This window comes from Pipistrellus kuhlii, unplaced genomic scaffold (assembly GCF_014108245.1).
Source record: "Pipistrellus kuhlii isolate mPipKuh1 unplaced genomic scaffold, mPipKuh1.p scaffold_m20_p_15, whole genome shotgun sequence".
Classification (NCBI taxonomy): Eukaryota; Metazoa; Chordata; class Mammalia; order Chiroptera; family Vespertilionidae; genus Pipistrellus; species Pipistrellus kuhlii.
Genome location: NW_023425460.1, coordinates 41,216,853 through 41,240,998, shown reverse-complemented (window position 1 = coordinate 41,240,998; position 24,146 = coordinate 41,216,853). Strand labels below are relative to the sequence as shown.

Sequence of the window (24,146 nt, the reverse complement as noted above, 5' to 3'; positions counted from 1 at the left end):
GAAGAAAGAAAATGGGATCTAACTCCAGTGACCACTGTTCAATAGCAGAAGGAATTAGTTCCAGAAGTCATGGGCTTGCCTTTTGGGGAAGTCGTTAGAAAGCCTCTGGAAGGGGCATCAGCTGTGGCTGCCAGCGGCTGGCTGAGCCAGATGTCATTCTGTGCCCTTCCTACCTGTGTCTTTCTGCAGTTGCACCACGGAATGCACACACAGAGTGAAACGGAATGGTCCCATTTATACACTTTATGTATCTATTAATATGGACAGTGGTTTCCTTTCCACTCCGCGAGGGAAGTTTTGAATACAAATGGGCCTCGGCCTCTTCCCATTACAGCTCTACATTCAGAGCTAATTGCCACACAGGACACTTAAGGAGCCATTTGTCACTGGGATGGGGAGCCATGGGGGCGGCGGGTGGCCCCGGCCTGCTATTGATTTGATGATCCCGGCCTGGCTCGGGGAATAAAGGGGCCTGAACGTGCGGACACTGCGGCCAGACTTCTAGGCCCTTACGGTTCTGCTCAGATGATGTCAGACAGCAGGTTCACGGGGCAAGAGCCCATTGATGCCTCCCAGGTTCCTAACCCTTGGTCCCCGGGACCAGGCAGCACTCCCAAACCACCTCCTTGGAGTCCTGAGGACCAATCTAGTCTCCTGGCTCTCACGGAAGCGGATGAGCTGCCCTTACATGGTGACAGTGCTTTATTCTGTGTGTCCACTCTGAACTCACTGCCCATTGGCCAGGGAGGTTGGCCCCGCTGACACGCGTCACGCTAATTTGCAAAGAAAAAGGCGGACGAAAGGGGGTGGGTAAATTACTCACTTTCAGAGGGCGGTTAAATCTTTCCCTGGAAGCCCTTAAGGAAAGGCCGCTCTGGCTTTAGGAGTTACCATTGGTTATCAGGCTGTTGCCTTGATTTGTAAGTGAGAATTACAACACTACCTCCGGGCTTGGTCCTCACCGGGCCTTTCAGCATGATCTCAGCATTTGTGGAATCTAAGAAACCAAAAGAATTGACCACAAAATAAGACCGGAAGCACGGAGGCACGGGACAGACTGGCAGACATCTGTGTGTGTGTGTGTGTGTGTGTATGTGTGTGTGTGACACATGCATAGCCCATGAATGACAGGACAATAGGGTGGTGAATTCCTGGAGAGGTGGGTAGGCTGGGAGGAGGGAAGTAGAGCGGGGGAGGAGGGGTAGTAATGGGAGACATCTGTAATATAACAACAATAAAAAAAAAGAATGTAAAAAAAGAAAAGAGAAGGAAGTCATATTCAAACTCAAAAACACCTTTTAGGTCTGAGGTTAAATGAGCTATCAGTAAAACAGAGAACTTTTACTGAAACTTGAATCTCCGCCCTCTGGATTTGTCCGTGGACCACTGCCCTGTGAAGTGGTCCCAAGAAAAATGCTGATGTGAGAAGAAGGGAGTCCTGCATTTCCTTAACCTTTCTGTCCATTTTCTGGGAAGAGGAAAAATTTCTCCAGTTTCCTTCCTTTTTTGGATCGAGGGGGCTGGCTCCTTCCGCCTGTGACTTCTGGGCCCCAGTGGCAGGGGTGTGCAGTCCTGCCTCCTGGTAAAAAGTAGATCTTTCCTCTTGTCTTCCTCTGATTAGCTTTAGCAGCAGAAACAGGTTGCATAACAGGCCCGGGCTTTTGGTTCTGGTCCCTGATCTGGTGGAGCGCATGCCCCTCGCACAAGTCTCCCCCATCTCTGGCTCCCTAGAGTTCTCTTTTGCAAGCATGCGGGATACAACTAGATGATTCCGAAGGCCGCTTCTAAAGCATCAAAACTTCTCAAGTTCTTTGACATCCCGGATTACCTGTCCATCCTTGTTAAATGCAGGAGGTAGGCTTCTGCTAAATTCCTCTAAACCCATCTAAAGCAGGCCTGTTTAATTCGCGGCCAATTAAAAGGAAATGCCTTCCTAATTGGCAATGTGATACACAGACCTCGGCAGCAATGGTGAGAATTCCTGGGGTGGGGGGAGGGATTTAGCTGTGCATTTTAGCCAGAGCTACACAGTCCTTAGCTTGCTGTTCAAAGGCAGCTTGCTTATTCCAAACAAACCTTGCTTTTTCCCCTTTGGCTTTGTACGCTGATTTGTGGAGGTGCTGACTTTTTCCTATTTTTCTCTTTGGCCACAGTAATTATTTACCAGTCATTTCTAGAAAGACCTGAAAGGGTGGCAGGTGGGAGAAGGAAAAGAAAAGAAAAATGTGTTGGCCGTGCTCCCGTGCGTGTGGCCTCATTTCTCACGCCCGCGAGTCTGTTTGTGCGAGGGCCTCTGGCCGCTCCGCCAGGAAAGGATTCCAGTGCAGTTTGGAGTGTTTCACTCACTCTGCGGCCTGTTAATTAGTCGTGTGGTTCACTATTCTTCAAGTTTCTTATCCATTCTTGTCTTTGTTTTCTTTACAGGGCAGTCAATGCCCCTCAAGGAACAATGGCACCGAGACAAAATTTTAAATCTCAGATGGGAAGACACTGGCCATGCCACTTTACAGTGACCCTGGTCCGTAAAAGGAAAAGCTTGTGTTGTCCCAAGAATCTCAGGGCTAGTGGTCTTTAACCATAAAAAAAAAAAAAATCCTCCTCCCTTTCCACCCCTCCACCTCCCCCCCCCCCCCCCCAAAAAAAAAAAAAAAAAAGAGAATAAGAGTTGGAAAGAGGCCTATGGTATGAGATTTTTCTGGTTTTAAATTCTGGTGCTATTGATTATTTACTATGTGACTGTGTTTGGAAGTTATAAGTAACTCCATGGGTCCATTTTCCTCATCTGGGAAAGAGAAGTGAGAAGTGAGAGAGGGGTAAAGAGCACGGACTATGTTCACAATGAATGGCATGAATTGATGGTAACAAAAATAGCAATTGGCACGTTTTATTTGCCTGGGTATTTTGTGAGTTTATCTGTCCTGAGCATAACTAATACGTGGACATTCGTGTCATCTTTCATTGATGTTCTGATTTTCCATGAACCTTAAATCTGATCAACTAAGTTTCAATAGATATTTTTCACCAAAGTCACAGTACGAGGCTTGATTATAGTCCTTAAGATACATAGCTTGAATCCTCTCTGAATGATCAAGACATAAGTTCCAATTTATATGAAGAAACGAAAAGGGCTTCCTGGAAGAGTATGTGGCATTTGAATGGGGCTTTGCAAACAGGCAACTGAGAGGGAAAGGGCAGTTCAAGTACAAGAGACCAGTGAGTACGCAGACCACACATGTATGCTCATGGAATCACAGGAAAAAAAAGATGTGTGTGGATCTACAGGCTTCATAAAGAGGACTAAATTCTATCCAGTCATCTTCCTTATTTTACAGAAAAGGAAAGTGGGGACCTGAGAGGTTAAAATAATTGCCCAAGGGCCACAACAAGCTTGCCAGTGGAGCTGTGCAGGGAGGCAGGGATTACCAAGGACCCTGAGGGTGCTAAGCCTGAAGGAAGGGGGAGGAGAGCTCAGGGAGGACCTCATGCCCCAGAGGAGATATCTGGTCTCACTTCAACAGGCAATGCAGAGTCAGCAAAGGCCTAAGAGGAAGGGAGAGAGAGCATTGTGCTTGCCTTTGGCAGAAGCCCAAGTGAGAGGCAACCAGTGCCTGAACACAGGAAGGGAGGGAGCAAGGATGTCAAAAGGATGCCATCTGCTGAGGGGGTGAGACCTCTGAGCTTGGTGATTCCTTGGGTGGAAAAGGGGAGACGAGAGAAGAAGGAAAGCCAACACCAAGATTGCAAGCTTGAGCCACTCAGGAATGGACTTTTCATTATGAAAACAGGGAAGGCAGGGAGAAGAGCTGGTTTGGGGGGTAGGCATGGTAAGAGGGGAGAGGAAGAGTGACTTCCCTCCTAAAGAAGAGCAGACCTGTTCCATATGATTTCATTTTTATGAGGAATCTAAAGAGAAATATAAACAAGCGAAACAAACAGAGCACAAACTGATGGTGGCTAGAGGCGAAGGGGTTGGGCTACCCGGTGAAAACCATAAAGGGACTACGAGGTCCAGTGCAGTAGTCACACAATAGTCATGGGATGGAGAGCACAGCACAGGCAATATAGTCAATAATATGATAATAACCATGTATGGAGCCAGGTGGGCGCTGGAAATATCAGGGGGAACACTTTGTAAAGAATATGATGGTTTAACTACTCTGCTGCACACTTGAAACAAACACAAGATAATATTAGCTCTACACAGTAATTGAAAACACACACACACACACACACACACACACGCACACACAAACAAAAAACAAACAAACAAACAAACAAAAAAACAAAGAGTAACAAATCCCGATTGAGATGCTATCGCTTCACAGGTGAGAGGTGCTGGCCAGGAGCACGGAGTTACCTGCTGAGAAGTCCCCTGAGGGGGCATGACCGAGGACAGGGCAGGCTTCTAAGGTAGAAGGTGGAGCAGGAGGTGGCGCTGGCCAAGAATGACACCTTGGGCCGCCTCCTGTAAGGAAGGCAGATGAACAGACCAGGGACAGATACCCATTATCTCCAAGTATATTTATCCACTCTCTCTAGGCACCTGAGGTAGACTGAGGCATGGAGCAGCAGAAGAGGGGAAGTTTCCAGCAGGTGAGGAGGCAAGATGGGGACTATTCAGTCAAGGACCACAGATGTGATGGAAAAGGAGAACCGAGGAAAGGGCATTTTAATGTGTGTGTCTGCTTACCCATTGTTCATCAGCTTTCTGACACCTCCCTCAAGGCACCATCTACTCTGCCCAGAGCACTTAAAACATCTGTAAGGATGGGTTCATTTGCAGGATTACTGCAGCATGTTTATCTCCAGGAAGGAATTCTGTTTTGTTCCCTTCTGAAGACCCAGTGCGTGGCCGGGTAGCAGAGACTCCTAAATATTTCTTCCATGAATAAAGGTAGCAAATGAAGATTCACAGCAGCTGTGTTTTGGAGAGAGGATAAAATAGTTTCCTACTGTTGACGTTATGGTCCTTTTAATCAGGCACATATATTTTGGGGACACAGAGTCATACTTAACAATAAGCTCAGACAGGCGTTCTTATCTCTATGGTTCCCTGGACTCTATGCCTAACTGAGCACTTTATTTTGCCAAGAAGTGCCCCCTTTTCCTTACTTCTTTGTGAAGACACTTATAGATTTGAGGGTAAAAGGTAACCTCTGCACCCGATCTTAATAATGAAGTTCTGACAGCATTCAGAGGGTTCATTTCTGAGTCTAGCCACTTCCGTCAGGAGAGTGCGAAGAGCAGATCAACAGGTGGTGTCCACAGGTGTGGAGAGGCAGTGCAGGGTGTGGAAGGAAAAGCAGCCCTGACTCTCCAGGGGCTTCTGCAAAACGTGAACGAACTCTAACATGTGGCTCAGAGGAGAGAGGACTGACTGCCGAGAGCCCGCGAACCAGAGCCTGCTCCCAGCCCGGCTCCGACTCCCCAGGACCTCCTGCCTCTCACGGGCCCGTGAGCTTCCTTCTTCTCACTCCACAAATGGGGCAATAGGACCTAGAGACATCCTTTAAACATTCATAAAATGATGTGTGTTTTTTAAATTTAAGGAGTGCTGCTAATTGTGTTTCATCACTAACAAGCAGTGTAGGGGAATATGGTCTCTTAGCTGGGCCACAGCGGCTGGAAAGATAAGCTAAGGTACCTCTTAGAAACAAGTGATTTGGGCATGTTTTTACCCCAACCTGGTGAGGCTTGGCATGAAATGTACAATAAGGTTGGCGTGAAATGCATCCTGGGAATCTAACCCAATGGCATCATTTTAACACGGTTGGTGGGTGCCAGAGCTGGATCCAGGTATCAAGTCTGTGGCTCGCACACCAGCCTAAGTCACTGCTCTATAACTGCATGCCCTCCACTGCTGTTACACAAACCGCGCCACAGTCTATAGCGGATGTGAGGTTGGCATGTACATATTTACATTTCCCAAAACTTCTGGGGTTTAATCGCCAGGAAAGATAAATCTATCCTTCCTGCCTGCCTGCTTAAACCCAAATGCTTAGCAGAATCCTTCAGGTCCTTCCTCTCTGATTCTGCAGAGAGAAGTTTGTCAGGAATGAGGGCCCTCTGGAATAGCCCTATATCTTCATCCACAGAAGCACAGTGATGAGGGAGAGTCTCATGGGCTGAGCACCAGGTGGCCCTGGGTTCGAATTCTGGTTCACTCACTCACTAGCTGTATTGGCCCCAAAGAAGTCATCGAATCTCACATGAGTTTCAGCTCTATTTCTTAATCTGTAAAACTGGGATAATAATATTTACTTTGCAGTCATTTAGAAGATTAAACCAATGCATGTATATAAAGTACCTCTATGTGTGTGTGTGTGTGTATGTATGTGTGTATATATATATATATATATATATATATATATATATATATATGGCATATAATACATGTATATGAAGCTCAGATGTATATGAAGAAAATAATGTATATAAAGTATATAGTGAATGTATACAAAGCTCAGAATTTCTAGTTATCTTTCTCCAAGCCACTTTTCATGTAATTTAACCAAAGTTATTTTTTTTTGTCATCATTACCCATGACACCGTGGGTAGACTATTATTTTGAACATTATACATTTCTAGATTTTTTTTTTTAAATCTGATCATCCTGCCCAAATTTCTCAGCCTAAAGAACAAAAATATCAAAACCTCAGGCTTCCTAGCAGCCTTCTTCCTCTTGGCGCTATTCGAGTCACTCACGCATGAGGCAAAATCCCGTTTTTAGCTGAAGCCCAGCACTCCTGTTGGGCTGTGGACACGCGGCCGCTGAAAAGAGTTAATCTGCGTCCTGCTAGTGAGAAGCCATCAACCGTGAAATCCATAATCCTTCATCACAAACTGACAGCCATCATTATCCTGTTCAGCGGATCTTTTAAAGGCGCCTGCTTAGTTTGTCCACTTTTCATCTCAATGTGATTCTAAAACCCAAGGGGACCTTGTTGTCCAAGGTGAGTGGGGACGTGCTGGGTTGTTCAGTGTCACGCGACAAAGTGGCTTGATGCGCCCTGTTCTCACGGGGATGTCAGTTTTGCAGCCGCGTGGAAGTCAGAAGAGAGTGACCGCACAGCGCACACATGTCAACATCACAAATCCCACATTGACCCGAGAGAGCTGCGGGGTTGGCAGTGGCTGTTACAGAAAGCCCAGGAAAGAAGCAGCAGGTTGGTGGGGTGGGGAGCAGGGAGCCTGAGCAGCCCAGTGCCAGGAATGCCGAAAAGCCTGCTTCATAGCTTCTGCTTTTACTCTTCTAAGCTCCCTAGAGGGAGAACTGCTCACAAACACCCACATACATAGCACTAAAGACAAACAAGGGAGATTCGTGCCTGGGGAGGTCTGAAGGGGGAATCCGCAGTTTCTCTTTGACCTCTGGGAAGAGGAGAGCCACGGAAGGGCCTTCACACATGTTAGACAGACACCACAGGGCCGTGGCTGATGACACTCAGCAGTACTGACTGCTGGTGGGAAGAGAATGAAGTCCAAGGACAATGCCATCTTTCTAAGTGAAGCCACCATTTGAACAGAGATGAGCAAAATTGTTACTGGGATGTTGTGGACTCACTAATTTGTTAGTGGGGAGATGGAGTTTCTGGGAGACCACCTGCTCACAGAGGCTTCCGCATCCTCCATCTCCGCAGACTCCTCCTCCGGAATGATTTTGTTCGCGGTGATGAGGAGTGCGCATTCTGAAGAGCATCACTCGACATTTAGAAAGCTGCATTTCAAAAGCGAGCCTGATGATAAACGTTGAGATTGTGCAAAGGACTGCAAGAGGACCTTTAATCTAATAATTAGTGCTAATTAATTACGGAGTAGATATGCTAACATTTGGAGATGGAAATGGCCCAGGAGCCAGGAAGGGACTCCTGGTGCTCTGTCCCTCACGGTGGGGGTGGGGTGAGGTGGGGGTCCGCAGTCTGTCCATAAAGCGCCCCATGCCTCCTCCCCCTGCACCAGCACTGGAGGAGGCTCTTCAGAACACAGGGCTCCTAGGGGAGCGATGTGGGAAACTGACTGAAAGCTGGTCCTTTTGCTCCTTGTTGTTCACTGAGGCTCAGAGATGGGCGTGGTGGCTACAGGTCCCGTCCCCCAGGTCTCCTCTCATCACCATCAAAAGCATCCCTGGGCTGCTTTCTATGTACAGGGCCCTCTGATAAGCTCAGGCTCACAGATGGTAAGTTTTAATTGGCTGTGCTCACACCACATAGCTTAATGAAGAGGGGAAAAATAAGCCAGTTTGTAAACTGGTATCACAATTTGCCTTGTTTAGGGAAAACTTAGATGTGAACAATAGAAAATGTCTCTTTTAGACACTCTATTTTTACCCAATAATGTTAAGATTTTTTTTTTTTTTTACTGTTTCCCACACCTTATTATAAAACATTTCAAATATATACCCAGGGGAAAGAATTCCCACCACCTAGATTCTACCATTAACTTCACTTGTTTTGTGCCATGTGTCCATCTACCCATCCATCAATATATGTTCTTGGTGTATTCCTAAGTAGACTCAAGATAGCAGTTAATAATATATTTTGAAAAAGTAAAATCAAAGAATCTTCCTACTCCTATAAGGATAGCTAGAAAATAAATTCATTAGTTTGGTTTTTTTTTAAACAATAAACAAGCTCATTCTGAATTGTGGACATAGATATTCAACGCAGTTCCATCTGCAAGCACTGTGAAAAGCATGGCACATTAGCTCAAGGTTTCATCTGCTTGTATCCGCCCTGTGGGCATTTCCAGCACTCTCCTGAATGCTTGGCTGTGTAAAGACATGGCTGTGGATTACAGAGAATCAAGCTTTCTGCTATAAACCATAGGGGGAAATTACCCGATTGTTAACAGGAAGCATTTTTTGTTGTTCTGCTTCATAATCTAGTATTTCTCAATTATTCCTCAAGTGTAGAAATATGAAGATTTCTATGCTTTGATTCCTTATTTATAGAGTGAGTTTTGTAACACAGCCTTGTGAAGTAGATTAAATGTGAGAAACAGGAAACCACTTTGCAAAGCCTTACCTAAGCCCTATGCACACTAAGCCAGCATCATCACTAGCAATCATGATGCATCCGTAATAAAACACAGCTGAGGTAATGGGCCACATGGCTACTTGGCTCTTTCAGATCAGTCACAAAGATTTCAAAGGTTAAAGGGACAGAGTATTGGCAGATGCCTTCACTCTGCCCATCAGTACGTCATCTTGTCAAGGATCTAGAAGAACATCGGTGTCTATCACATTGACTTGTTTTCATTAGCGAAGTGTTTGCCCTGGAAACCGTCCCAGCCTTAAAACAATACTTCCATTAGTTGGGCACAGTTCCTATAATTATCCATCTTATCTGACCAGGGCCCAACTACCTTACTTATGCATCCCTTTCACGTTGGTGGCTCTAAACGGAGAGGAAGCATTCAGTCAGTGTATGAGAAGGTGCAGCTGCAAATGAATTTTGGGTAGAAATTCCTGCATCCTAAATGACAAGTGTACCCTAAATGACAAGTGTAAAGGCAATGGAAAACATCTGTCCCCATATGGGAAAATTCTGTTACAAAAGTATCTTACATTTATCAGGTATAAAGTAGTTTCTGTTTTTGTGTCTGGTTGGACACAAATCAAGAAGGTGAGGAGCAAGGTCAAGAAGAGATAAAATACGCTGGCAAGGGGATCGAGAGAAGATAAAATACATGGGGAGGCAGGTTCATCATCAATTCCTATTAGTGAGAACCTGCCAGAGCTCTGGCATTTTATTTTACGATTATTTTAAGGAGGAACTGAACAGAAAGATTGGAAATTACCCTTGCCCTCAAAAAGCATCCATTTCAAGAAGAGGCTTTTGGAGAAGACAATTGGGAGAAAGAAAAATTAGGGATTGTAAGCAAATGGAATAAGATATGTGATAAGAGAGAAATAAGCATGGTTTGTTATTTAATCAAAGTTATACTTAACACGGAGCATGTCTGCAATATAAACAACATCACAGCAATGGGAAGGCCTCTAAAAGGTAACATGTGGTGAGTTACCCCACAATTCGAAGTACACTTTTCAGGCGGAAAAAAGGTGAATCAGAGGAAATGGTTGACTGTGCCTGAGGTTCCCTGGCCCACAGATCCCACCTGACTGGTGCCGACAGCAAGAACATACTGTTTTTTTTTGTTTGTTTTTTATGTGTGTTTTTTTTAATCCTCACCTGAGGACCTGCTAGAGAGAAGAATGGGGAGAGAGGAATATTGTGAGAGGGAAACATCACTGATAGGATCAGTTGCCTTCTGTAGGTGCCCCAGCCGGGGACCAAACCTGCAAATCAAACCAGCAACCTTTCGGCGCACAGACGATGCTCACCAGCTGGGCAAGAACATACCTCAATAATACCGATATGGCTGCATCAAGCAATCATCCTCTGATGCTGCTAAAACATTCCAACATGCAAGCAGGTTCGCTAATTTGGTTCCATATTTATAAAACAAACTTCTAGTTAGACTTGTAATTTAGCATCTTTTAAGATGCGCATACCAGAAAAAAAGAAACTGACCCAAAGGGTCAAGAACTTGTTTGCCTTCCTAGTGCAATTTCTCATTGTAATTACAACAAAAAATTTGGAGGGGAGGGGAGTGGGGTGAGCAACATATATGTGTATATTATATATAAACCGACACATACTCAACATGCATTTCTAAGAGAAGCAATAAAACATCTGAACTTAGAGCAATGCAGCTATCTAGATATTTGGGTAGACGTTAGTAGCCAAATAACATTTTACCATACTCTAAATGAGAACCATGTAAATATGTTGATGGCGCTGTTTGGTAGGTTTGTTTATTGCTTCTGTTCAGTCAATGTGTTTTTGCTTAACTGCTGACGGCTCATCATTCATCTTACCTGACTGTCCGGGGGGAGGGGCGCCTGATGATCCTCGCGGGAGGCAGAGGAACACAGTCAGGACAGCAGCTCTGTTCCCAGCACACGGTTCAATGGCTATGGGTTTGGGTGGCCCCTGAAAAAGAAAACGCATTTTCAATTCGCCGAATTGACACAATACCGCTATTTTACTTTTCTCCTGTCTGAGCTTCGGTCAGCCAGACGGCGCATTCCCGATGCTTGGGGACACACCACATAAAATTTTTGAATAGTTTAATTAAATATTTTATTGTAGTAATATCATTTTTTGTAGTGAAAGCCATTAACTTTTTTAAAAGACATTTTTTGCTGGGGGAAGGTCAATGGGGAACAAAAAAGGAGATATATGTATTACTATATGTAATAGTTTAAGCAATAAAAAAAAGATATTTTTCTTGGGGACTTGCATATTGGTACATATTTTTGCAATTTTTGAAAAGTATTCTTTGCTTTCTTCTATTTTTTGGCTTTATTTTCTTCAATACTTTTTTTTTTTTTTTTTTTTTTTTAAGTTTTAGGTCAATTTAGCAGAATTGAGAGGAGGTGTAGAGATTTTCCGTATACCTACTGCCCCATGCATTCACAGATTCCCTGTTATCAACATCTCCACCAGAGGGAGACTGTTATAAGTGAAGAACCTTCACTGATACCTCCCAACCTCCAGGGTGCGTGGTTTACATTACGGTTCAGTCTCTGTGGTTTGGACAGATGTATATGACATGTATCCACCATCACAGCACCATGCAGAGGAGCTGGACTGCCCTAACCATCCTCTGTGCTCTTCCTATGCATCCCGCCCTGTGCTCTGCCCTGGGAACTACTGATCTTCTCACTGTCTCCAGAGTTTTGATATTTTTTTAGTTTAGAAATGGTGGTTTTGGCTATTACCCTAAAAAAAAAAAAAACTGCAGGTGAGCTATGGGTGACATATCAAAGCAACATCTATGCCACATTAAATAGAAGAAAACATGCCACTGTTTTAATTATTAAAACAAATGCTTAGTTTTTTTTTCACTGGCGGCATCTGAACTTTTCAGAGGACTTACGGACAGGTGTAGTCATTCAGCAAGAAATGTTTTAGAATGCTACCATTTCCAGAAAGTTTAATGAGGCATTAAGATAAAATATGTTCCCTTTCATGTAAAACTTAAGACTAAAAGTTCTGGTGACAATGGCTTTATGTGGTTATAAAGAATTTCTCCTTCACAGCAACATAAATCTCATGCTTTAAAATTATCCCCACGCACATGCATTTTGGGAGTTTTCAATAGAAAGGTGAAAGTGGCCATTGAGCTGGAAGGAAAGGGCATAACAATCTTCACAGAAAGTGCTTGAAGCCAGGCTGCAATACCTGCATCAAGTTACATGATTTATGGTTCTACGCTTTAAAGCTTACATTTATTTTAGCAGATTTACTTTTGAAAATGTTAAGTCAAAATCAGCATAAGTACATAGACATTCTCTCCCATGATGTAAATATTTAGAGAATGTGCTTGTCCTATTCCGAGGCTAGAAGAAAAAACACTACAAATTGTTTGAGCCATATTTCAAGGCTGTTGAAATTTATTCTAATTTAATAATGCAAAGTATATGTGAAGGTCAATTGGTTAAAATACACTAAGAGAAAATAAAATAAATTCGGGCTTCAATGATGGTGATATATTAGCAATCCTAAAGTCCTTTTTAATATCCCTAAGGAATGCCCTATCATTTCTATCGTAGGCAAGGTTTTCTTTGCTGTTTTGTTTGTAAGCTCTTAATACGATAACTGGCAGTATCCAAAATATCCAAAGTCATGTGAAAATAGTGGATTATGAAAATTAGACGGCTTTTCGGATTACAAGGAAATAAAACAAAAAAGCAAAAGCCAAGTTGAGAGTGGCTTTTGGTTTAGGGGATTGAGCCAAACAAGAAACCATTTGAGAGCACATGGGTGGATACTATTGTCAGGTGATTTCGGCTGTTCTTAAGGTTTGAAACATTAAATGCTAATGCCCAAAACACCAACTGAAGGGAAAAGTGGTAAAAACACGACAAAAATCCTGTAAATTTTAGGTGGAAAATGACTTAATTACTTAACACTTCAAACTTCTGAGACGCGGTGACAGATAAAGACTGAGGTGAAATACCTTGACTGTGCAAAAGAAATTATGCTTGCATAAAAGTCGCTTCTGTAAAAATCTTCCTGAAAGAATGCTCTCCCCCTCTTAATTGTATGGCTATTGTGCAGAAAACTTCAGAGATGTCTTTTATATTGATAAGCCATACAAAAGGAGATTATCATTCTATTTAAAAAATCAAATTGGCTTACAACCTTGTCTATTTTTGGTTATAAAACTTTTATAAAAGGATAATAGCAAAAATATGAATTATTCATTATATTGGAAATATTAGTGACTAGCACAGTTCTTTGACACTTCTGGCAGGAATTCACATAATTAAGAGAATTACTTCCAAAGACCCTGGGACAAAGCCACTTCCAATAAAAATTTTTAAAGAAAAAAGAAAAAGAAAAACTTTATGCCATTTGAGTTTTGCAACATAAAATAGCAAAACCCCACGAATGATACTTCTGATACCTTGAGGTTTGTCAGTTGTTCCGTGATAAATACATAAGCATGAATCAACATCATTCCACAATGACATAACGTGTTTACTGAAGTGTGCAATTTATCATGCCTTTTCCATGGCTGCCTTGGAAAGAGATAAGGCCTGGGTTTGCCCACAGCATTTAGCAACTGCGATTTCCTTTTAGGCATCTTCTGTGTTGTACCGAAAAAGCTGGAGTGTGGCCTTGCCAGGAAACATCACTGACAGTTATGTAATTAGCAGGCATTGTTTATAAAGCGGGCAGCGCTTTTACAAAAGACTTGTTTTGTTCATCCTAGTGTTTTTAAAAATGATTGCACTCCTATTTTTAAGTTGTTGTGTTGGGTGGGTAACAATTCTATGTTAACCCCTTTCCAATTTTTTAGCTGGTAGAGACAAGCAAGTTACGGGAGAAGCTTCTGGAATCCTGCGGATTTGCAGCTCTGGAAATTCACAATGTTCTCTAAGTGAGGCCGCTATTTGATCTGTCCTGAGCAACTACTGCTGTGAGAAGCACAGATGTTTGGAAGAGACCAGTGGGCAGAGCTGGCTACTGGCTTTTCCTTCCCCCACTGGCTCTATATAAAAGGGAGTGTGTGAGTGAGAGACTCACTTCGAGAAATCACACTGAAGTTCACCATTGGAAACCCTAAGTGTGACAGCTGAGCACCTCACAATGATCTGATGCCCTTGGAGCAGCAGGGTTTAGGCCAACGCTGTAGGACGCGAAGATAAAAAGATATTACTTCCTTTCTCAAAGAACTTCTGGTAGTTCCACAGCAGGGCTTGCAAACTCAAATACCTCCCAGGCCTACTAACACGTAGTAGGTGCTTGCATTATGCCTTGTGCTATGCTGTGTGCTTAGATGGGTTTAATCCCACCCATTACGCAGGGACTATTCCCATTCTACAAATGATGCAATCCAAGCACAAAGATTTACATAACTGAGGTTGCAGACCTACTAGGTGACCAAACCAGAATTTGGAACAATGAAGTCTATCTTCTGAGCTTGTGTGCTTAATCACTATGTAATGGTCTATAGTACGAAAGAAAACTATCTTGGATGATTATCTTAACTCACAGATAAGACAATCAAAACTGACAGGGACTACAGTGAACTAGAAAGTTTTCTTTAAAGACATTCAATCTCTCTCTCATGGGCTAAGGGCTGCCACTTTGTCATCTCTGTAAAATGGAGTCCAAAATGACATTTCAGGCTGCCAGGCTCCTGTGTCTATGCACTCATCAAACCTCATCTTTTATTCTGCACAAGCTCCATGTTCTAGTCAATGTAAGTGCTCACTGCTTAACCACTGTGCCCGGGTTTCCAGAAGGTGCCTTCTTCACTCATCATATCCCTGCTGTCTAAGAGGTCCTTCCAGTAGGTCTTTCACTTTCCTAAAGTTACACACCCCCAGATCCAACTCATGCAGCCTTCCCTGGTCTGAGGGATTTAGTCACTCCCTCTAAAGTTCTTTCATTCTACAGTTATGGACTGCTTCCTGTTCTATCCTGAATGACCTGTGGGTAAAGGTCCTGTCTTCCCATGGGGACATATTAAGGGTAGGTCCAGTTTCTCATTCATCTCTATTGACCCTGTTCTCACTTTCTGCCTTTGAGGTGCCCAAGCATGTTGCATGCGTTGCCTTTTGTGAACCTATGTCTCCCCACTGTTTACTGTAGGTGAGGATGTCCACGTTATAAGTTTACTGTTAGATTCCTGCTCCTCCAAGGACGGTATGGTCTTGGAGTCTTCTTTGCTTTTCCTATGGCATCTACCAGAGTGCACTTTGCAGCTGGTAAATGAATAAGTGAATAAAAGAATAAATTTATTTGTCACATGGTGATTTAGCTGGTAGGCATGATTCAATTTTATCCAAATTATGCACTGTAGGGAGTGGCTCTAGAGTTAAGCCTCGGATTGACCTGTGGCAGAGTCACAAACAAGTCCCCAGGTTAGCATAATTAAGCTTGACCTAATGTCTGCCCCCTAGATCCTTCCTAGATAGCTAGTGGGCTGTGGGAGTTTCAGTCAGTGCTGCCAAGACACGTGAAACTCACAAGAACATTGGAGCTATGTTGACCACTACCTTGTTTTTCTCTGACTATAAAAGACCTCAGCTTATAGGCAAGGTCTTTCTGTGTCCTCAGCCAGGCATGGGAGATCTACCGAGCCCCAGCCATATTCTCTTTGTCTTTTCTTTAATCCTTCACCACCCCTCCTCAGGCTCACTGAACCCTTAATTGTGCTGGCATGGCACAATGCACATTAAAGGGATAATAAAATACTGAAAATATTAGCTAACACATTATTAGCTAAAAAACTGGCTAACATCTATTGAGTAGTTACTAGGTTCCAAGTACTGTGCTAAGTATTTTATCAATATATGCATTATTGTGTCATTTTCTGTTGTATACAGATAAAGAAAATGAAATTCAGAGATGCCAGATAATATCATCAGGGTAATATGGGTACTGAGGTGTAGATCCAGGACTGAATCTTAGATCTGTATGATTCTAGCATCTTGGTTCTTAACCACTAAGCAATACCACTAAAAGAGTATAGCTTAAGAAGACAAGGATTCTCTTTTTCTCTCAGCTTGGCAAGTAATAATAGTAAGAACCAACTTAAGATATCAATTATGAAAATTATATGTATATATCTGCCCATTTCTGACCAGGATTCAGAACACTTGAATTCTAGGGCCAGTTCTGCTCCCATTTGGTTGTATGATCTTGAGTGTGTTACTAAGTCAATTTCCCCAACTGGAAAAATGAACAAGAAGATTGGGTGATTTTTAGGTCCCTTGAACATTCTGTGACTATGATTTATGGACAACTTTCAGAATGTGTGAGATACCAATATCTAATACTTTGCTTAAGTACAGTGAAACTTGCAATCCTTAGTCATTTTTTTCCTGTCCAGCTACTTTAAATGACACATCTAATTTTTAAAGCACATTAATATACCATATGATGAATACATCACATAAGACTAAACGGCCACCATCGCATGCCAAAAAGGCAATTAGAAAATTGAATCAAGAAATTAAGGATTAATGTGGATATGTTATACCTGTCAGCAGTAATACGTATTTTGACAAGAACAGAATAAAGTCTGACAGTATGCAAAAATACTAATCTGATATATGAGTGAAATATTAAAAATGCAAACAACTGCACATTAATCACTCCAACATTTCCCTACTAAAACATTTCAATGCTATTCTTATCAAAACCTATCTATAAATAAGAATGAGCCTTTTTCAACAGCTTGCACCACTTGGTATTTGCAGTTTAATGAATGTTTATATTGATATGAAATCTAGTTTTTAGTCATATTAGCAAAATGGAATTAATTTACTGAGCATTGAATTAAGTCAGCCCGATGGCGTGGCTCACAGCTAGTCAAGTGTGCTGATTCCTTAGGATTGGTATCACCAAGATTCCAGATCTCAAAAACAGATTCTGATTTTGGTTTAGACTTTGGGGGGGGAAAAATCATATTCCTTCCTTGTTTACCGTGTGCTTTTCATGAAATGATAAAGGGAAAAATACATGAGCTGGCTTTACTTGCTAGAAGAAGAATTCATATCAACAAAAGAAATTACGCTGATGGGACCCTCTCAAGACCAGGGCTAAATGCATTACAAGCAAATTCAAAGAGAATAAAGTGTTGCATGTGGGAACAGGAAAAGGAATGAAACATGATATTCACAGGATCAGTGTGCTGCTTCTGGGGTTCCCATTGTAAATATAATTTCATAGCGTAACAGATCTTTCTTCTTTGTTGAAATGCCTCAGATTCAATCTCTGTTCAAAATCTCTCACTACACACGTGTGCGCATGCGATTGTGTGCGCACACACACACAACACACACACACACACACACACACTCATATACACACCAATTTAAGGTTTGCATCTATAGTATAATGTCTAACTGAACTGGATGTTGCTGTAGTTTTAATTATGTGGCTCTGACTCGCTGGATTGTGATAGCTGGAGTTTTGCTACCTATTTTTTTCACAAGCATTTAGGTCCTGGAAAATGAGGATATTGTCTTTTTGAGATACATAATCATGCTTTGCCCTGAGTTGGCCAATAAATCTGAATGTTAATAGGAGGTGACTTTGAACAGATTATCTTTAAAAGTTGATTCCTAATAGCATTTTTCAAAAAAAAAAATTAAGAGATGTTCTATAAAATAATTGCCGTAACTAGATTTTTAACAACCTATATGTTTCTCAATAGGAGAGTGCAAAAAGCAACAGAACCACTATACATACTTCATATATTAATTTTAAAATTCCAGGAAAGGGGGGAAAGGGGTTAGAGAGCAACCAAAGGATTTGAATACGTGCATATTAGTATAACCAATGGACACAGACACTGGGGTGGTAGGGGTTTGCCCAGGGTGGGAATGGCTGGGGAGTGAGGGTTGTCAATTGGGAAAAAAGGAGACATATGCAAAACTTTAGACAATAAATAAATTTAAAATAAAGAAAATTTAGGCCACCTTCCTGACCTCAAAAAACACTAAGTGTGAGAGACAAATGTGCCTGCCAAGTCAGCTGACTTTGCATACTGCGTAAGCCCAGTCCTGTGTTCTTTATTCAAGCTGTCCCTTCTGCCTGGACTACCTGCAACACCCCCATTTCTGCAAGACCAGGCTGAACACTCGCTCACTGCCTGCAAGAAGCCTTCCGGGTCATCCTGGGCCACTCCGGGGCCTCCTCTCTCTACTCCACCTCAATCATCAGGAGAGCTTTTTTTCCTCCCATGACTTCCGGGGGGAAGTGCATTGTACTAGTTAAGAGAACAACCTGGAGCAATCACTGCCTGGTTCAAGGTTAGCTTTCTCCTCCATCCCAGTGTGACCCTGGGCAAATCACCTACCCACCTGTGTCTCAGGTTTCTCATCTACAAAACACAACTAACCGTACCTTCCGTGCACATGGTGTTATTATGAGGATTAAAGGAGTTAATAGAAATGCATGCTGTTTCTGAGATTCAAAAGGTAGTCCAATTGTAAACTTAATTTTCATATCGTATCAAATATTTTTTAAAAGAGTATATATTTATTTGTATAAAGTGTGACATACAATACTTGTCAGCCATCATCAATATGCCACTTTGCCCAATTCCCTTTGCTTTAGAGCTGTTTATCCATCTGAAGAACATATTCAACTCAAAAGTAAGTTATTTGAGGACAGGGACTAATTTTTAAAATCTCTGTTAATGGTTTGAAATGCATTAAGAAATTCAGTTTCCAGGAAAGACTATTATTGAAGGCTTACAGAGTGGGGGGAATCTGCTCTCAATGCTAAACTCTACATGTGCCCCATCACCACTCCCACTGAGTATCTATCCATTTCCCCTTTCCTCTTTCCTACTTGACTTTGAGTACTATGTACCACGCAGGGTAAGCTTTCCCCGCACCTAACTCATGGGTACATGGGTATTTATTTTTCTTTTCCAACTTGTACACAAGATAAATCTCTAAATGTTGAGGCAAAAAAATGTTTAAATGGAAACTCAATGTATAACAGAGAGCTATACACAAGCAGAAAAGGTAGAAAATCAAGATCTTGAAATTTATTCCCGAGGCTGGTCCATTCCAAAATACGTTATTATATGTCATTAATGCAAAATGTGACCTTAGCAAGGTGGCTGATAGATCAATTCCATTTGAAAGGTAAATGAGCCAGCATTCTGCTGGCAAAGGGGGCAAAGTGCTCCTAGGGCACAGTGCCTGCCCTGGTGCAGTTTCCTTCGGGGCAATCGACTACAATGGTGAGGAACTCACAGCTCAGTGTGCTCAGTGACGCACAGCGCCATGGGGCTGGGAGAGGAGGGAACAGAGGAGGTCCCCACAGCTCTCCTGGGGAAGGGCTTTCCTTTGCAGAGGATGCTTGGGAGTTCACCAGCAGAATGAGGAAGGATGAAAATTTCTGGCAGAAGGGAAAGCATGAACAAAGAGCTGTGAAGGCACATGGCTATTGGGAAACTGGCTGGAAGCTCCTTGTGGACAGAGCCTAGGAAGAGCTCAGTAGGCAGGGATGAGAGAGGCCACAGTGGCAGCGTAGGGCCCTCCAGGACACCCAGGTCCCTCATCAACTCAAAGGCACTCTTCCGGGCCATTGCTGGAACTATCACTACCTGTGAGAAAGGCATGCTCAGTTGCTTAGATGCTCAGGCAGAACCTGACGAGTGCGGAGCAACCATCATCAAGATGGTGCAAATCACCCCACAGGCACACCAGCCAACCTTTCTCTATCAGGAACTCGGTGCTCCTTCATTATTAAACTGTTGGTCAAAGCTGTTATACCGAGCGAACATTAAATTAACACATTTATTTCTTAAACTTCAATCATAAAACTAAATCAAGGAGCACTGTAAAAAGTGACCGTCAGCAGAAAGAATAAAAGTGCAGATATGGCAATATTCTTAATAAGGAATCAAATGTTAAGAGAGCCAACACAGTAAATGGCTTTCTTCTAAGATTATTATACCAATCACAGCCTGTTACAAGTCACAAAAGCATGGACATACGCTGAGTGAAAGAGCTGATTTGACTTGTGACAAACACATGTATGAAATTATGTACAATGCGGTGAAATCTGCCTGGATCTCTTAGAGATTGAGTCACTGTGGACAACAGAGTTTTCCCAGAAAGCAGAACATTAACTCTATAAGGACTAAGATGTTGCAATTTTAGGGTATTTTAAGATTAACGTGAATTCTCTTAAATATCAATTTCTATGTTTCATAACCAGACAATGACATATTAAACATAATTTAACATTGCCATATTGTCCCACCATCACCATTGTGAATATCAGTTTTCACGGTATGCTGAAAACACATGTAGTTGTCAATGTATGCTTGAAAATTACAGCTGTAAGTACTAGGGATTTCTTTTCTTTTTTCCTCTCTTGTTTTCTCTGAAGTCACCAATGCCATCTTGCTTTCTGCATGTTTACCTTTTATATAAAAACGACTTAAAGATTTGTACCCACCAGTAGACAATACAATGGTGTTTCTGTAAAACCCATCAATGATGCAAAGGTTGAAATCACCTTCCTCTCAAGGGCTTTTCTCCTCCTCCCCAATATCTTCCCTGTTTCTTTCTCTGTTGTGTAACCCATCAGCATCACCCAAAGGGCTGCCTCATTTCTCCATCACCAAATCCATGGGACACAGTCGTCTTTTTTATTTACTAGAGGCCCAGTGCACTAATATGTGCATGGGTGGGTCTGACTAGCCTTCTCCAATCTGGGCCAATCAGGCTGGGCTGGCAAGGGAGAGGGGCTGTGGGCAGTTGGGCGCCCCGCCCCTAATTGGGATTGGGGGGGGGGGGGCCAATCATGATTGGGGCCCTGCCCCCTGGTAGAGCTCCAGATTGAACTCGCGGTCCAATTCCTGGTCAAGGGGACAATTTGCATATTAGCCTTTTATTATATAGAATTAAAAAAAATTGATTTTAGAGAGAGGAGGAAGAGAGAATGAGAAAAAAAGAAAGAGATAGATAGATAGAAGCATAGATGTGAGAGAGAAACATCAATTGATGGGCCACCTCCTACATAGACCTTGACAAGGATCAAACCCTTAACCTAACAAGAAATCAAACCAGCAACCTTTCAGTGCAAAGGATGATGTCCAATTCCACAGCTGCCAGAGCCTGCAGACATCTTCTTGATTGTTCATAACAGTCTTCCTATGTCCATTTAAGTTTGTAGGCAGAGTGGCCTTTCCAATGTTAAGAATTTTTGACAACTGTGTTTGAGAGTATTCTTATTATAAAATCTAGAAATATTTCATCATGTCCAAATGAGTTTACTGAATGTGAAGCAGACTTGGGTTCAAATCTGATGGTGTGTTGGGCAAATTGTTTAGCTTTTCCATGTTTCACCTTCTTCGTATGGGAAATAGAGTTTATAACACCAACCTGGCAAGTTTACCCGAGGATCATAAAGAATAATATATGGATAAGGCATTGAACATAGTACCTGGCAAGAAGTAGCTATCAAAACCAATTGTATATCAGGCACTTTATCTTGTTCTACTTTATCTTTCTCTTCCCCTTAGTTTGGTGATTAGTGGCAGGGCAGTAAGAGAGGTTTAATGTCCTGATCTTTTCCTATCTCTCATTCCCTGGGACTTGGTTCCAATGTATGGGGCCAGTATTCCAGTGTCTGTGCATGCAAGTTGGAACCAAGGTCAAGTCTGTAGAGAAGATGAAGTTGATGGATACAAGTGGTGGAAGGTGCAGGGTGAAAATCCATTAGAAAAGATAAATATTCTACTGAAAACCTTCTGCTTCTACAGCAAAAAGAAAACTATCTTATGGATGGACATGCTTAGAAAAGGTTCCTAAGTATGCTATTTTGTTTCTGTGTAACTGGGAAGACACTTTTCCCAGTACCTCACTCTCCATTACTGACTAGATTAAAATTTCCTTAATTTTATAATCAAGAGAATTAAGAGGGGGGGAAATAAGAGGAAAGAGGATAGTAGGCATAGGATGCTTTTAGCAGGACCACGGGACCGCAAGCGGCCATTCCACAGTCTCTCCCAGACTCGCTGGAATCCCGAGGGCAGACTTGCTGCCCACCCATGTTCTGAGACATTCAGGCTCCCCCAAGACCAAACTAAACATACCCGCATTTCCTTTCCTCAAATGATTTGGTTGTGTTAACTCAACCACCTCCTCAGAGCTTGCTTTAAGAAGTGAAGTTTGCCCTCTGGTGTTGCTCAGTGGTTGAGCATCGGCCTATGAACCAGGAGGTCACTGTTCGATTCCAGGTCAGAGTTCATGCCTGGATTCCAGGCTTTGTCCCCAGTAGGGGATGAGCAGGAGGCAGCCAATTAATGATTCTCTCATATCATTGATGTTTCTCTCTCTCTCTCCCTCTCCCTTCCTCTCTGAAATAAAAAAAATATATATATTTAAAAAAATCAAAAAATGATGGTAGGATAATTAAAGGAGACACAGCATGTATCAAAGTGCCAACAAGGGAACAAATCTGGTTGTTTCCTCACTTGGTCTCTGGTGTGGGTTGAACAGTAGCCCCTGAGAGTTCATGCCCTCCCACAATGCAACTGTGTTTGGACATAGGGCATCTGCAGATGTAACTGGTTGAGACCATGTCAAACTGGAGGGTGGCCTTTGTGTCCCACAGAGGTGACATGCAGGAGAAAGCTCCACATGGAGATGGAGCCAGAGGTAGAGACTGCAGCAATTCAACTGAAATCCAAGCAATGCCAAGGTCTGTTGACAGCCGCCAGAGCTGGGAGAGAAGCATGGAACAAACTCCCCCCAACCCTCACAGGCCTTCCTGCAGGAGCCAGCCCGGGCAGCACCTGCAGTACAGGCTTCTGGCCTCCAGGATGGCGAGAAGATAAATCTCTGTTGTTTTTAGCCACCAAGTTGGTGGTAATTTGTTACGGGCGGCCCTCGGAAACAAATCGAGTCTCCCCCGTCACAATGTGACCCTGAGAGAATGGCGGAAAGGATGGATCGGCTGCCATCTTCCTGTTCTTCTGGAAATGATCGGGAAGCAGAATACAGAACCTGTGACTAATGCCAATCCCTCAGGGCATTTACCCTATTTTGGGGTCATTCAAACTACTTCCCTTTGAAAAATAAGCCACATATCACATAGCGTGGCAAATGTCAATGGGAAAATTCACTTAGTTATGGGAGTTCCGTGATCGCCATAAAATTGATGACACTCATAAAACGGGGACTAGTCATCATAACAGCGCCTTAGAATACAGACGAAGTGTATGTTGTAGTCAGGTTTCCTAGGAAACAGGTTCTGAGACTCCAAGCTTTGTGTGCAGGCTCGTGGGGAAGCAGCCTCGGGAAGAACGTCTGTGGGGGAGGGGGGCAGAGAGAGGTTAATCTGTGATGCAGCTACACAGAGGCCTCTGCCCGAGAGAGTGGTCCTTCAGAGTTGTATCAAAGTGAGGCCAGAGGCCAAGCCTGGGAACGTCCCAGTGCATGAAGGCTGTCCCCAGAGAAGTGGTGTCACATCAGGGGAGGCAGAGAGAATTCCTGAGGGGAAACTCAGATCTGAGCTGGGAACATGAGAGGCTCAGTCCTGAAGGGCGATATGGACAGCAGATCCCAGCGTCACCTTACTATTAGTAACTCTAACAGAAAGAAGTCCCTGTTAGCCAAGATAGTGACTTTGACCAGATGCACACACACTGTTCTGGTTCCGATAAGGTCATCAGGTATTTACACCTATTTCCATTGCATACAGCTGCTGCGGTCGCCATCACTAATCTTTCCATAAGATGCTGGCTCTTCTGGACCACGACTTCCCTCTCTCATTTTCCTACCCTGGCTGGCAACTCGGATGGTGACTTTTCTCATCAAAACAGGGCAAAAGGCATGGCCTCAGTGCTCGCTGTGTGGCCTGGTCCACAGTGTGAAGAAGTGAGTGAACACTGCTTACCCTTCACACTTACGGTGCAAATGAGTCAAAGTGTCTTGTTTTCCGGGAAGTCAGGAGGTTTCCTGAGAAAGCAAGCCTCCCTCGGGCAGAGGGGGCAGCTGGACTAAAGAGCAGTTACAGACACTGTGCTAAGTATCAATATATGCGCCAAGCATTCACACACATTTTTGAACCCAGAACATGATAAGG

General features: G+C 43.0%; 1 protein-coding gene across 2 annotated transcripts in view; it reads right to left on the bottom strand.

The window, feature by feature from the left end:
- ATRNL1 (attractin like 1) overlaps positions 1-24,146 on the bottom strand; it is a 402,177-nt gene that overhangs the window by 67,463 nt on the left and 310,568 nt on the right. For both annotated transcript variants that reach the window (XM_045582133.1, XM_036439164.2), the window contains one exon: positions 10,880-10,994. In XM_045582133.1, coding sequence (XP_045438089.1) covers positions 10,880-10,994 — 115 coding nt within the window. The remainder of the gene's footprint in view (positions 1-10,879; positions 10,995-24,146) is intronic.